Source organism: Diadema antillarum, unplaced genomic scaffold, assembly GCF_040938485.1.
Source record: "Diadema antillarum isolate AM-2024a unplaced genomic scaffold, OU_Dant_1.0 scf00000009, whole genome shotgun sequence".
Taxonomy (NCBI): domain Eukaryota; kingdom Metazoa; phylum Echinodermata; class Echinoidea; order Diadematoida; family Diadematidae; genus Diadema; species Diadema antillarum.
The window spans coordinates 1,522,134-1,536,234 of NW_027270898.1; the positions used below are offsets into that span (position 1 = coordinate 1,522,134).

A 14,101-nucleotide genomic window follows, 5' to 3' on the forward strand; every position below is an offset into this window, starting at 1 on the left:
CAATGAGAAGTATCCATCCCATACAAGGTCTGCTGGTTTATGTTGATCTATTCTGTCAAATCTCTCCCTCCCTCCCCCTTCCCCCTCTCCTTCCCCCTACCCCCCCCCCCCCCCCCCCACACACACTCCCCAACTCTGCTTAACTACAATTTGCTTTCTTATTATGTTCTTGTGGTATTAGATCTTAGTACATAGTATAGTCATCAGTGTCACACAACTTTTAATGATTGTTGTATTTTAATGTATTTCTTTGTTTTGGCTACCACTGAAACAGCTCAAAATACACACACACACACACACACACACACACACACACACAACATTATTATGAGGAAACCTCTCGCATTCTATTGGTCTGATATTGCCAAACAAATCTCTTAAAACCAACCAGAAAATGATAAGGAAATGAATCTAAATGATCAAGTGCTTAAATACCGCATGACCCCTAGCTCTATCATCCACTGTCTTGTTTGATGTCATTAGAACTCACAACTCACAACTCACTCGTATGAAATATGCTGTTCTCACAGATTACCTATGGGAAAATAATATCATTAATGATGTTCAACAGACCGCACGTATACCAGAGATGTTTGCACTCCCGGCCAAAATTCGAAGTGAAATATATAATTCAAGGATCCATGCTGTTACGTATAAAGTCAAACGTAATTTGTTTTTGTTTGGTAGATAGTTTATTTTCTGCAAATCAATATATACATAGATTGAATAATCGTGAATAGATTGAATAATCGTGAACATGGGAAACATACAAAGTATACTTGAAACAGAGTCGTTTGACTTGCATAAACAACGATATAAAAGGAAATTAATGATATTACAGTATGCATGTCCATGCAGCTGGGATTACAATAACAATATTATATTTAAGAAGTGATAATGCAGAGGGCCGCCATTGTAAGCATTGCTTGAAAAGATGGCCGGCCCGAGGAAAAGGATAGGTGAATTGGTAACAATACAAATTCTGCTGCGAAGAAAGCAGGGGAAAATAAACTCTGATGTGTCATGGTGGTGAATGTGCGTGCGAGTGCTTAAGAAAGTGCACAGGGGCAGATAGGCTGGGATTTAGAATAATAAAATTAGTTTGCTGGAAGAAGGAGTGACTTACGATGTTGCTGCTATCGGGAGACCAACATGAGTCATATAAATTATTCGTGCTTAATTCGTATTTGAAGTATACAGTGATAAAATATGCTTCTTTAAGTTTGCTTTGAATGAAAACAAGGAGGCACACTGTTTCAACTCCTCAGGAAGAGTGTTCCATATATCCGGACCGTGATGTCTAATCGACTTTTGAGCAAGTAAAAGCTTTGGATTACTTAAATGAAAATCATGGGAACGAAATTTCAAAATGATAACCTAATAATTATTTCAGCACGGCACATGATGCAGCCAGATAAAAGTGACATACTTATTTCAAAACATATACATATGAAGAGTTTGTTCGCAAAAACCGATAAGTCCATTTTTGAAGATTTTCAAGTACGGCCTCTGTCATAAAGTACAAAATAATACCTTTTAAATGATATATTGGTCATTACATATAAAGGTACATTTTTGAAGTTATGGTCAAAAGAAGCAAAAATTTTCTTATTATTCTCTTTATTTTTCTTGACCTTTAATCGCAAATATCTCCATTTGGCAAATATGGACTTATCGGTTTTTGCGAACAAACTCTTCATATGTACATGAAATATATATACAACATACAATTAGATATGGAAACAAATCAGAGCAAAAGTGAATAAAAAAAAAGGAAAAAATATATTTACAGAAAAAAAAAATGAACACATGCTCGGTTTACTTGAAAAAAAAAATGAGGGACGGGTACAATATCATTGCGGTGTCAGATACAAATTTAAACTCCGTCTATAACCGCTAAAAATGTTTGCTGTTTTACGCATGTTGGCAATGTATTCCATAATTTTGGGCACTTGATAACTAAAACTCCTCTGCCTAAAGCAGGTTTTGATAATTATATGGTAACTTCAATATCAGCGTTGTATTCCTTAAATCATGATAAAAATTGTCAACTCAAACATTTCACTTATACATTTAGGGGTTAGATTACAAGCGACTTTATACATTGTGCACAATATATGTTTGTTTCTTCTCATCTCAAGTGTGTCAACATTAATTTTCATACTCATGAGTATAACAAGTTAGTTGGATATCTCGAATTTACCTGCAACACTGCTCTTCGAGAACGATTCTGGAGAATTTGAAGACGATGAATATATCTATGTTTAATATTTGACCATATAACATCACAATAATCAAAATTACTTTGAATGGCGGATAATGTAATAGCCGTTTTAACTGAAATAAAAAATGTCTTAACCTCTTTAACAAATACAAATTTCTGACCCTGCGTTTACACAAAATAATGTTCAATATGATGGCTCCAGTCTAGGGACTGCTCAATATACTAAAAAGTACACACCAAGATATTTACAATGAGGAACTTGAGTTATTTTGACATTGTTTACACTCACATTCAAATTCACAAGTTTAACCTTTTCCTTAGACCCTATTAGCATAGTTTAACATTTTTCCAAATAAGGGCTAATCAATTACCTGATAGCCAATCTGCAATACGGACCGTATCACGGTATACATTTTTTCAATCTATTTCACATTTTTACCAGACACATGAATACACGTGTCGTCAGCATAAAATGCAACCGATGAACGTTGTAAGCAGTTAGGCAAATCATTTATATAGATTGTTAACAAGAGTGGTCATACGAACGTGAACGTAATTAGTGATAAGAGTTGAAACTGTTGGTCTGCACATAGATCCAAAGTAGGGATTCAATTAGGACCTACAATGTATTACCAAGAATGTCTACCTTGAACTACGCCATCAATATAAAAACACATATATTTTTTCTTAAAACTTTAATACGTGGCATTTCAATACTTCCGAACTTGAGTTCTTCTCAATGCAGAAATCATCAGAAAAGAAAATCATTTATTCATACAAAGATTTTACACAACAGAGTTTCACTGATAGGCATTATACTGTCGAAAGTGCGTCATGTAAATCAACGACTTTCAAGTTTGCTGAAGCATGGTAAGATTGCGTTTAACAATTAAAATAGCCCCATACAATCTTTTGTGATATACAAAGCAGCAATAAAGCAGCAGCTTACGCGGTAATGTTGCAGCCAACCCTGCTGAAAAGAACACAGTGTCCCACCATGTGAAACACCATGTGAAACACAGTTTGAACAAATTGGAATTATTTTGCAGTGTGAAATCTCTTACTTCACACTGTTAAATCCGAACGTTTTAACAGTGTGAACACAATGTGAATCATTAATTCACGATGTGGAACAGAACATTTATGTGAATACCCTGTGAAAAACCACACCACAGTGGGAAATAATCTTCACACTGTTATTTTCGAGCTTTTGTTTTTGTTTTTGTTTTTCAAATAGTCGACTGCGTGACTACAATGTGAACACACTGTGGGATACTGCGTTCTTTTCAGCAGAGGAGGATATGTAAATTCATGATATAACATACTTGAACATTTCAGGCACAAGAAAAAAAAATAATTCGACTGTCAATATATATTCTATATTTATGTCAATAAAGTAATGTGGTCTATAGTCTCCGCATTTTTCAAAATGTTATTTACATTATATATATATATATATATATCTGTCAAATGTGTCATGCATATCAACGATTTTTCAAGTTTGCTGAAGCATGTTAAGATTGCATTTAACAATTAAAATAGCCCCATTTGAGCTTTTGTGATGTACGATTACATTTCAAAATGAAAAGCAACAATAAAAAAAGCAGCTTACGCGGTAATGTTGCAGCCGAACCTGCTGGAAAGAACACAGTGTCCCACCATGTGAAACACAATGTGAAACACAGTTTGAACAAATTGGAATTATTTTGCAGTGTTAAATTCGAACGTTTTAACAGTGTGAACACCATGTGAATAATTAATTCACGATGAGAAACAGAACATTACTATGTGAATACCCTGTCAAAAACCACACCACAGTGGGAAATAATCTTCACACTGTTATATTCGAGCGGGTTTTTTTTTTTTTTCAAATAGTCGACTGTGTGAATACAGTGTGAACACACTGTAGGATACTGTGTTCTTTTCAGCAGAGGAGGATATGTAAATTCATGATATAACATACTTGAACATTTCAGGCACACAAGACAAGAATTAATTCGACTGTCAATATCCTATTTATGACAGTAAAGTAATGTGGTCTATAGTCTTCGCATTTTTCAAAATGTTATTTACATTACATAAAATATATATATCTGTCAAATGTGTCATGTATATCGACAATTTTCAAGTTTGCTGAAGCATGTTAAGATTGCGTTTAACAATCGAAATAGCCCCATTTGACCTTTTGTGATGTACGATTACATTTCAAAATGAAAAGCAACAATAAAAAGCAGCAGCTTACGCGGTAATTGTGCAGCCGACCTTGCTGGAAAGAACACAGTGTCCCACCATGTGAAACACAATGTGAAACACAGTTTGAACACATTGGAATTATTTTGCAGTGTGAAATCTCTTAATTCACACTGTTAGCGTTTTAACAGTGTGAACACAATGTGAATCATCAATTCACAGTGTGAATAATTAAGTCATGATGTGAAACAGAACATTACCATTATTGTGAATACCCTGTGAAAAACCACACCACAGTGTGAAATAATTTTCATACTGTTATATTCGAGCGTTTTTTTCACATAGTCGACTGCGTGAACACAGTGTGAACACACTCTGGGATTCTGTGTTCTTTCCAGCAGGGGAGGATTATAATTTATGTAAATTCATGATATCAAATACTTCAACGTTTCAGGCACATAAAAAAAAAACCCACACAAATTTAATTCGACTGTCACTATAAATTCTATATTCATATCAATAAAGTAATGTGGTTATTAGTGTCCCGCATTTTCAAAATGTTATTTACATTATATCAAATATAAGTTCACAGCATCTTGCATTAATTCTCTTAAAAGTCTTTCTAAATATATCTGAACGTATGAAAAATTAGTTCATTGACATTGTCAAAAAGCCTTTGGAATTTATGATTTAACCGCGGTAACTACTTCAACAAAAATGTTCTACACATCCTTGTTGTTCTATACGTAGATGCCAATAAATCAAACATATCATGTGTCATTATCATCCAACACTTTGGAGGATACATGGGGAGGAAAATCAAAGAAGAAGAAAGAGTACTCCAAATTTATATATTCACTTGGATACACTGAGTTGGCGATATCCTGTATTTTCCCTTCTAAAGGGGAAATCCAGTCCAAATATAAGTTAGTCTGATAAGAAAGAGTAAAATATTACGAGTTCAATGGTATAATTTTGATCGAAATCGGATGAAAAATATTAAAGGAAGTTATAACATTTTGAAGTTTCGCTATTTTGGGAAAAAAACAGTTCTTGAACAGTCAATATGAATGGTAAGCACTATCTGGGCACCCGTCCCGCTTCATCATGAATATTCATCATCTACATGTATCCGTAATACCGTGGAAATACATAATTTTTTCATTTCCCGGCAGCGTTTTTACATTTCTCGGCAAAACTGAACATTTTTCCATCTCCCGGCGAGACGTTTTAACATTCCCCGTTGATGCAACTTTTCGAGATTTTTACATTTCCCGGCGATACGTTTTTCACTTATCCGGCTTTCTGCCATTTACTAGTACAGTATCTTACTGCCTGATGAATATTCATGATGAAGCGGGACGGGTGCCCAAATTCTTGCGGTCGGCTACACGTCACTTCCGGTTGACTGGAGTGAAAACAAACAGCTTGCATGCAAGCGCTAATAATTAAGCCTGCATAATGCGCATACTGCATGCTGTGCATGTGCGACGCGTATAATTTATGTGCAACTCTACGCAGACAGTATATGGGGACTGTTTTTCATTATTCATTTTGTCATTTATGCCATCATTCATGAGATACATGCATCATGTCTTGTCAGCAATATTCTAAAAATCTGGATCCTGTCGATCGATCGGTCCCGGTATTTTGCCAAGTTGAAGGCAGCCGGACTGGACCTGTGCCCGTATGAAATCGCGGCAGGACTCTGGATCAACGACCCGACAAAATGGCCAGATGTGCAGTAGAACCTCTTTGAGTAGGCCCTACCCCGATATCTACGCTTACTTAGTACCTCATAGAAACTTCAGGTAGGTCTATAGGCCTAACGTTAATACTGTAGTACTTAGGGTAGGGCCTAATTTAGAGTAGGCCTAGAGCGTAATCCTGCCGCCCGCACAGCTACAGTACCAGCTTGCGCTAGCGCTATGCTCGCGGGGCGCCCCGGCAGAAAACACGTACAGCGTTACCACTCCAGGCTCACGCGACTATAGACTATGGTTTGTTTTCACTCCAACGCTATCCATGACCACGTGACACGCAAAATACCCGGATGTCCGACCATGAGAATAGTGCTTACCAATATGAATATGCAAATGGGAAAGTGAGCATGTCATCCCCTCACATCTTACCATAGTTTGTACATAAAATGTTGAAATTATCAGTTTTTCTAAAACGCAATTATGCCCGAGGCTCAAATCCTCATATATCTAACTGAACACTATTCTGAACTTATTCAATCAGGAATGACATCATGTTTCAGACTTCGATGACAGAAAAATTGAATTTTCGTCATTTTTTTTTTGTGTGTGGGCACGATCAATCGACAATTGTGAGGGTATGACACGGCTAGCTCACTCATTTGCATATTCATGTCCAATGTACAAGAATTGTTTTGCGGAAATTAGCAAAACTTCAAAATTACATAACTTCCTTATTTTTCGTCCGATTTCAGTCAATTTTGTACCATTGAACTCGTTATAAGATTTTACTCTTGTTTATCAGACTAACTTATGTTTGGACTGGATTTCCCCTTTAATGCTACTTTTATTAAGTGTGGAAGTTGTAATTATAGAGTAATACATGTACATCACTTTAAGAATTTTTATAAGAAGGTACATGCATGACAAATCAGTTTATTGATACTATATTCGTGCCTTATTCTATATATAATATGTGTATTTTCCTCATGATTGTGTCATGATATAACTATGCTAACGTAATTATAACTTCTAGCATATAATTATATGTTTCCTAGATGTTCTTGCTGTACACGATCTCAAAGTAGTTAAATCAAACTTTTTGACACTTTCTACGATACACGGGGAGGAAAATGAAAGAGGAAGAAAGAAGAAGAGACAAAAGTAACAGAGAAAAAGGAAATGAAGTAAATCTGTGTTTTCCGATATAAATTAAGTTCATTCATTCTTTTTATTTCAGTACGATACAGGTTCCAGCCAGGGCTGTTCTTCATAAGTTAGGGGATGAATAAAATCTATATCTATAAAATCTATCCCATATTTCCGTTAGAAGTGTACTGACATGCAATATACGTGCATCTTGATATCAATAATGCAAGACAATTTGTAGCATCATCCCTTTATGCAGTTTTTAATTTGTAAGAACGTATGACATACAGATTTATTGACTTTGTTCGTATATACACTATAATCAATGGTATTTCTCTCATAATTTGTCATGTCAACTATAAGCGGTAATGTAACTTCCTCAAACAAAAATGTCGCATACGTGTTCTTGCTGTTCACCATGCATCTAATATTAATGTTATTACAGCCCATGAGTCAAGCAGCCCATGAGCAACCCACGAGTGATACAGCTCATGAGTTCGGCACTAAAGCAAACAAGGCCCACGAGACCAACACATAAAGCCTCGTGTTGCAATGTCACGCCGAACTCGTGGATTGTTTTTACCTATTGTCGAAATCATGGGCCTTATTTGTCGAACTCATGGGGTGTGCGACTCGCGGCTGTACGACTCATGCCACGTGTCATACAGCCCACGAGTTCGACACTGAAAAATAACGGACTTTTCTTTCAATGTCGAACTCTGGGCTGCATGACTCGTGGATGTCAGTCTCATGGGATGATTCCAAGTTTGCACCCTCTGTGGGATCAAACATTGGTAGGTGGAGTGTCACGGGGTCGCAAACATGGTAAGCTGACACCAAAATGTAATTGTAAATTAATCAGTGAAGATCACTTATAGGCCTATATAGTTCCATGCGTAAAGCGCAATACCAGACGCAATCAGTGGGCATGACGCGAACATACTGGCAGACCCTTGGCTCGGGAAAGCGGTTGAACACCGTTGTGTCACGATCACAGTTGGCTCGAAAGATCTGCGATAAAGAGAGTGAGTAACAGAGCTTGTTGAAAAACAAATAACCAGAAATTAAGAAAAGAAAGCACGAAGAAGGTTTAACTATACAGTTAATATTTTTCTTTACAAGACAGTGAGAGAGTTGTGAGGAGCTGGCACTATCGCCTCTTCGACTTAATCACTATTTTGTTCGTGTAGTCATGGAAACAATTTGATGACATCAAAACCACACAGGAAAATGTGAAGGGAATAGAACACCGGCCTGTATGTTGTACATTACGGCCTAGGTTGTACCATGAAGCTAAAGCTCCTTATGGTTGTACACTTTTTGCCTCTTATTATCTTGATGGAAAGAACAGTGTCCTACAGTGTGAAGCACTATGCATGCTATGTGAAACACATGCAGTGTGAAATCTCTCATTCACACTGTTAAATTCGAGCGTTTTAACATTGTTAACACATTAAGAATCATCAATTTACAGTGTGAAACAGAACATTATTATGTGAACACTGTGTGAAAACCAACATCACATGCAGTGTGACATCATCTTCACATTGTGAACACATTGTGAACACACTGTGGGACACTGCATGTGTTCTTTCCACCATTTCCTCTTTCCTCTGCAGGGCAGAGCGGGTGATGTTCATTATTCTGAAGGTTCTTTATTCTGAAAGACACGTATTCCGTAGGCCTATACCTTTGTTTTTGTTTGTTTGTTGTTGGGTTTGGGTTTTTTTAGCCCGAAAATGAAATAGGGTTCGTTAATCGGAACATTTGTGACGTTTTTCCAAGGTTCGTTAATCCGAAAATAAAGAAATTCGAAACCGCTCACCATATCCTCATCAGGATTCTCGCTTCCTCGGACTGTAGTAAAGGTGTCTCCGTCTAAACTAAAGCTGACCTTGTAGAACTTAACCCGTTGGTCAACATTGTGTCGTCCTTGCGTCGCCACTCCGACGACTGTACGGGACGTCGCTAGATCGACCTGTCGGGCGTATTGACCAAAATCTTGTAATTAGTATCAATTCGCTAAAGGAGAATTTACCCCGTATGTGGATTCCATGAATGCAGAAAATATTTGAAGAACACATCAGGGACGTTTGAAGAAAGTCTAGCTTGATGCTACTAGATCGGTGTGCGTTATTGCTGGATAAGAAGACTACAACTTTTGTGAATTCACGAGTTGTTGCAGCCTTCTTATTCAGAGACGACAGCGCATGGACTTACCAAAAACACTCATAACTTCTGTACGCATTGATTTTCTTCAAAATTCCTTGGTATGCTCTAATTCTTTGCTTTCACTGAATTCACATACAGTTTGGAGCAAATCGACTTTATAATAAACATTTCTAAATAATACGAGAGGGGGCTAGTCGGAGAGGCTGGACATTACAAGATTGCAGGATACGTCTCAGGGAAATAATTCCTCCCTGTAACATGTGTAGGTAATATATTTAATAGGGAAAATCCGGTTAGTAGTATATAGTGTGGAAGGAACATTTTGCAAGCCACCGGAATAATGAATGTACATTTTGGTCGTAATTTTTTAAAACACCAATTCGTGTCTAACAACATGTTTGACAAGTTATCGCAGGACACATCTTGGTACCAGACAGATTAAATTCACCTTTCCGAAGAGGGACAGGCTAATCCACAATGGGTATACGATTTCGGCCGGACTGATGTTCTGGAATTACCGATTTATACATACTACATCGATAGATTTGACGAATCTACAAAGTCAAATGCCAATACACGCGGCATCCAATATACATGTATAGGGAAGCTTCATTAGCGAATAGAGAAGCCAGTTGTACCTGGATCCAGCGACTTGGATCTGAATTCTTAGCCAGCCACGCTGTATCCGAGTTGAGTCGCCCTTGTCGCGCCTTCACATTATTGTTCGCACTAGACGATGACGTCATTCTTTTGTCGGGGACGCGATCCCGGTCTGCTATCCCAAGCGCAGAAACATTTTCCGGAATGTCAGCGCCTGTTTGGCGATAAAGAAGGAAAATACATAGAAATACATTAAAGCATACACTTAATAATGCAAAACGATTTGGCCTCATCCTTTCCATTTGCGATAAAAGTGGACTTTGTTAGTTTTCTGTGTTGCACTCATTCGTAAGAACCTGTTGAAGCAGAATAAAGTATAAAGATATCGACCGATCGAAACTGTAAGGGTAACAAAAGAACCATGGTCACTTGGGTTATCACAATTCTTCTTGGTTTCGTCTCATAGGGAGACCAGCTTTCATTGCGGTTTCAATATCTGCATCTTATAATTTTCACCGCAATGTCAAAAATGATCACAGCTGATTCGTTCGTTGAATGACTGACTACTCGACCTACTTACTGCTTAGCAATCATCGTAAATACTTCTATAAAGTGTAGGGTGAAATCTGATTCTGATGTACTCTCATTTCTTCTGACCTTTATACCAACTTATTGACCCCTCCCCCCTCTAGCTACCACCACGCCCTCACTAAGCCGATATTTCTTTGTTTGCATGACCAAGTTTAAATTTTCTACCACCTCCTATTCTATCCTTTTCGATACACACATTATTACTATTTCTTTCACGCATTTATACAGACATTTTCACTAACCTTTGACCTTTGAATTCTGATCCCATGGCCCAAAACTTTCCCTGGAGAATCTTTACATGGTGATACATGTATGGGCTGAGGTTCATGAAAATACCTTCAGGCATTGCGATATGGGGAAAATACTGAAAGTTTAAAAATTTGACATTCACGGTTGACCTTTGGCCTTCAGCGTGTTTACCCAAAAATTGATAGGCATGTATAACTCCATCCACTCGTTCGTACATATGCCAAGTGTCATTAGGATACCTCAACCGATTCTTAAGTTATACGCTGTCCACAAAATCGATTACGGAGGGAAGGACAGACGGACGGAAGGACGAACGGACGGATGGACAACCCGAAAACATGATGCCTCCGGCGACATTTCGTGGCAGAGGCATGAAAAGTTATCGACGCATAATTAAAGATTTTTTTTTCTTCATGATTTTTGCTTTTATCGCAGTTGATACCTCTCCATGTTGCGCACGAACTCTCGGTTGACGTAGGGCCGGTAGAGCCAGCTCGGATAGTGGGTGTGGCTATGGGCTGCCCGGAGAGTGACGCAGAGGACTGACTCGTGCTGATCCCGTCCATAGTTTGAGTGAGGTGTCTTGTGATGGATGGAGTGGTTCTAGTGCTACCCATGGCGTCCTCACCCGTCTCGGTTGTCATTGTACCGGTATCAGTCGCCATTGTAGCAGCCAATCCTGCCGTCAGATAATAATTACAGTGAGCAACAGTGAAAAGGAAAAAAAAAATCACATAAAAACTGTCAAAACGCTATGGACTGTATTAGATTAACATTGTTTGAGTTTGAGTTTGAGTTTGAGTCTATTTATAACAACAACATATGTACAGGAAAGTTTGAATACATGTTTATACATCAATATTAATACATACTACATGTAACTGTCTAAACGATCTAAACAAAACATATTGAATATAATCTATAATATAAAATTATAAATGATTATGTAATCTAAAACTATTAATCTAAAAAAAGAGCTACAATATGGCAATGTTGTACACAATGAGGTTGCTAAAAGAACCAAGAGGTGGCACAGGTGCTAGTAGGTGTTGGTCCTTTTGAACACGTATTACATAATGAACTATTGAAATACATTTAAAAATGCTGTTATAATAACATTATTAATTTGTAGTACCATTGTCTATACAGGTTTAATGTGTTTTGCTAAATCACTTCGGAAATTTTTCCTGGTATTAATACTCCTTAATTTTTTTTTGGCAAAGCATTCCACAATTTCACTCCTATATAAGAAAGTGAGAGTTGGCCATACATAGTTTTGCATTTTGGTAGATGAAGCAAGCCTTCTTTTTTACCCCTTGTTGAATAAGAATGTTGGATGTTTTGACAATATTCTACAAGATCATGTGGCATATTTCCCTTTGATAAATCAAATATAAATGTACAGATGTAAAGTATATGCAGTTCAAATACATCCATTACTCCCAGTTTTTGAAATAGGGGATCAGAAGGTGTTCTGAGTGGACTGAAAGTGACAGCTCGCATGGCCATTTTCTGACTAAGACGAAGGCAGTTTAGATAAGATTTGCATGTACTCCCCCACACTTCAATTCCATATGTTATGTTGGACTGGATAAAGGATTTATAAAGTAGAATAAGTGTATGTTGGGGGACACAGTGTCGTAATTTAAACAGAATACCAACCTTCCGTCTTACACATTTATTTACAGCTTGTATGTGACTTTTCCAAGTCAAATGACTATCAATGCATATTCCAACAAAAGATGCCTCATTCACTCTACTAATGACATTATCTGATAGTTTCATTGTTCCTTTTACTGTAACTTCCCATTTTTTACTTTTAATAATCATATAATTTGTCTTTTTCAAATTAATTGTCACTTTATTAGAATTGCACCAGTCTTGAATTTTCCCTAAATGCGGATTGATAATCCCCATGTCAACTTCCCTCTGGCCAACATTGAATGTATGAAATATATTTGAATCGTCAGCAAATAGTCTAAAATTAAAAAATGAAGTTGAATTTGGTAGGTCGTTTATATATATTAAGAAGAGCGTTGGCCCGAGAACTGATCCTTGTGGTACACCACACTTTAAGGTATTCGGACTACTGACTGTTTCCTTGTAACATATTACTTGTGATCGATTCGCAAGATAACTCTGAAACCATTGTAAAGGTTTGCCGCGAATGCCATAAAAACTCAACTTACTTAAGAGGATCTTGTGGTTTATTGTGTCGAAGGCCTTTTGGAAATCAATAGATACACCAATAGTGTGTTTACCTTTATCGATAGATGTTAGAAGTGAATTCACAAGGTTGATTACAGAGAGCTTAGTACTGTATTTTTTACGGAAACCGTATTGATGTTTGTACAAAATACTGTGTGCGTCCAAAAAATCCACCAACCGCTTGTTGACAATTTTTTCAAAAATCTTAGCAATTACTGGCAATATTGAAATTGGTCTGTAATTGCCCGGTTCTTCCCTAGAACCTTTCTTGTAAATTGGAGTAACTTTTGCTATTTTCAGAGCATCTGGGAAAACTTCATTTTCGAGTGACAAATTGAAGATATAAGCCAGTGGCACAGAAATTAGATGCGCCGAGTCCTTTAGCAAACGTATTGGTATATTGTCAAAACCATGTGCTTTCCTTTTATCCAATGCCTGGAAGTAATTGCAGATTTCCCCAGGTGTAACTGGTGCCCAAAATAATGATTTTTCATTTCTCAATGAGAGATATTCCATTTGATTTCCACTCTCTGCTGGAATCACTTCTGCTAACTTTGGGCCAATGTTCACGAAAAAGTCATTGAAGGTCTCAGCTATATCTTTTTCTGTTGTGATAATCCTTTCTACTCCATCAGTATTTGTTACCAATTTATCCACTTCAGTATTCTTTTTCCCTCTATTTCCGCCATTCAGTAATTCATTAACGGTTTTCCAGGTTTTGCTAGTATTATTCTTATGCTCAAGAAATAAATTACTGTAATACATTCTCTTTGCATTTTTCAAAACAGTTCCAAGAGTATTTCTGTATCTTTTATACTTTGCGGTATGAATTCTTTCAAAGTTTACTGCCTTGCATGCCTTATATAACTTATGTTTTTTTGTTTTGTTTTTTTGTGACATGCATAGGGTGCTTGATGATGCTCTGAATAGGTAGTAGTTACTGATACTTCACTGGCTAAGTTGGCCACAGAATATTTCAAATTCAAATAATGAAAATCTTCCGTGGGGATGTATTCAT

At 37.1% G+C, this 14,101-nt stretch overlaps 1 protein-coding gene across 1 annotated transcript in view; it reads right to left on the reverse strand.

The window, feature by feature from the left end:
* The window catches only part of LOC139719684 (uncharacterized), an 82,933-nt gene extending 71,414 nt beyond the window's left edge, over positions 1–11,519 (reverse strand). Inside the window, exons 1-4 of the mRNA XM_071631086.1 lie at positions 11,318–11,519; positions 10,074–10,249; positions 9,089–9,241; positions 8,215–8,274 (exon numbers count right to left, since the gene is read on the reverse strand). Coding sequence (XP_071487187.1) covers positions 8,215–8,274; positions 9,089–9,241; positions 10,074–10,249; positions 11,318–11,519 — 591 coding nt within the window. The remainder of the gene's footprint in view (positions 1–8,214; positions 8,275–9,088; positions 9,242–10,073; positions 10,250–11,317) is intronic.
* Between the last annotated feature and the right edge of the window lie 2,582 nt (positions 11,520–14,101).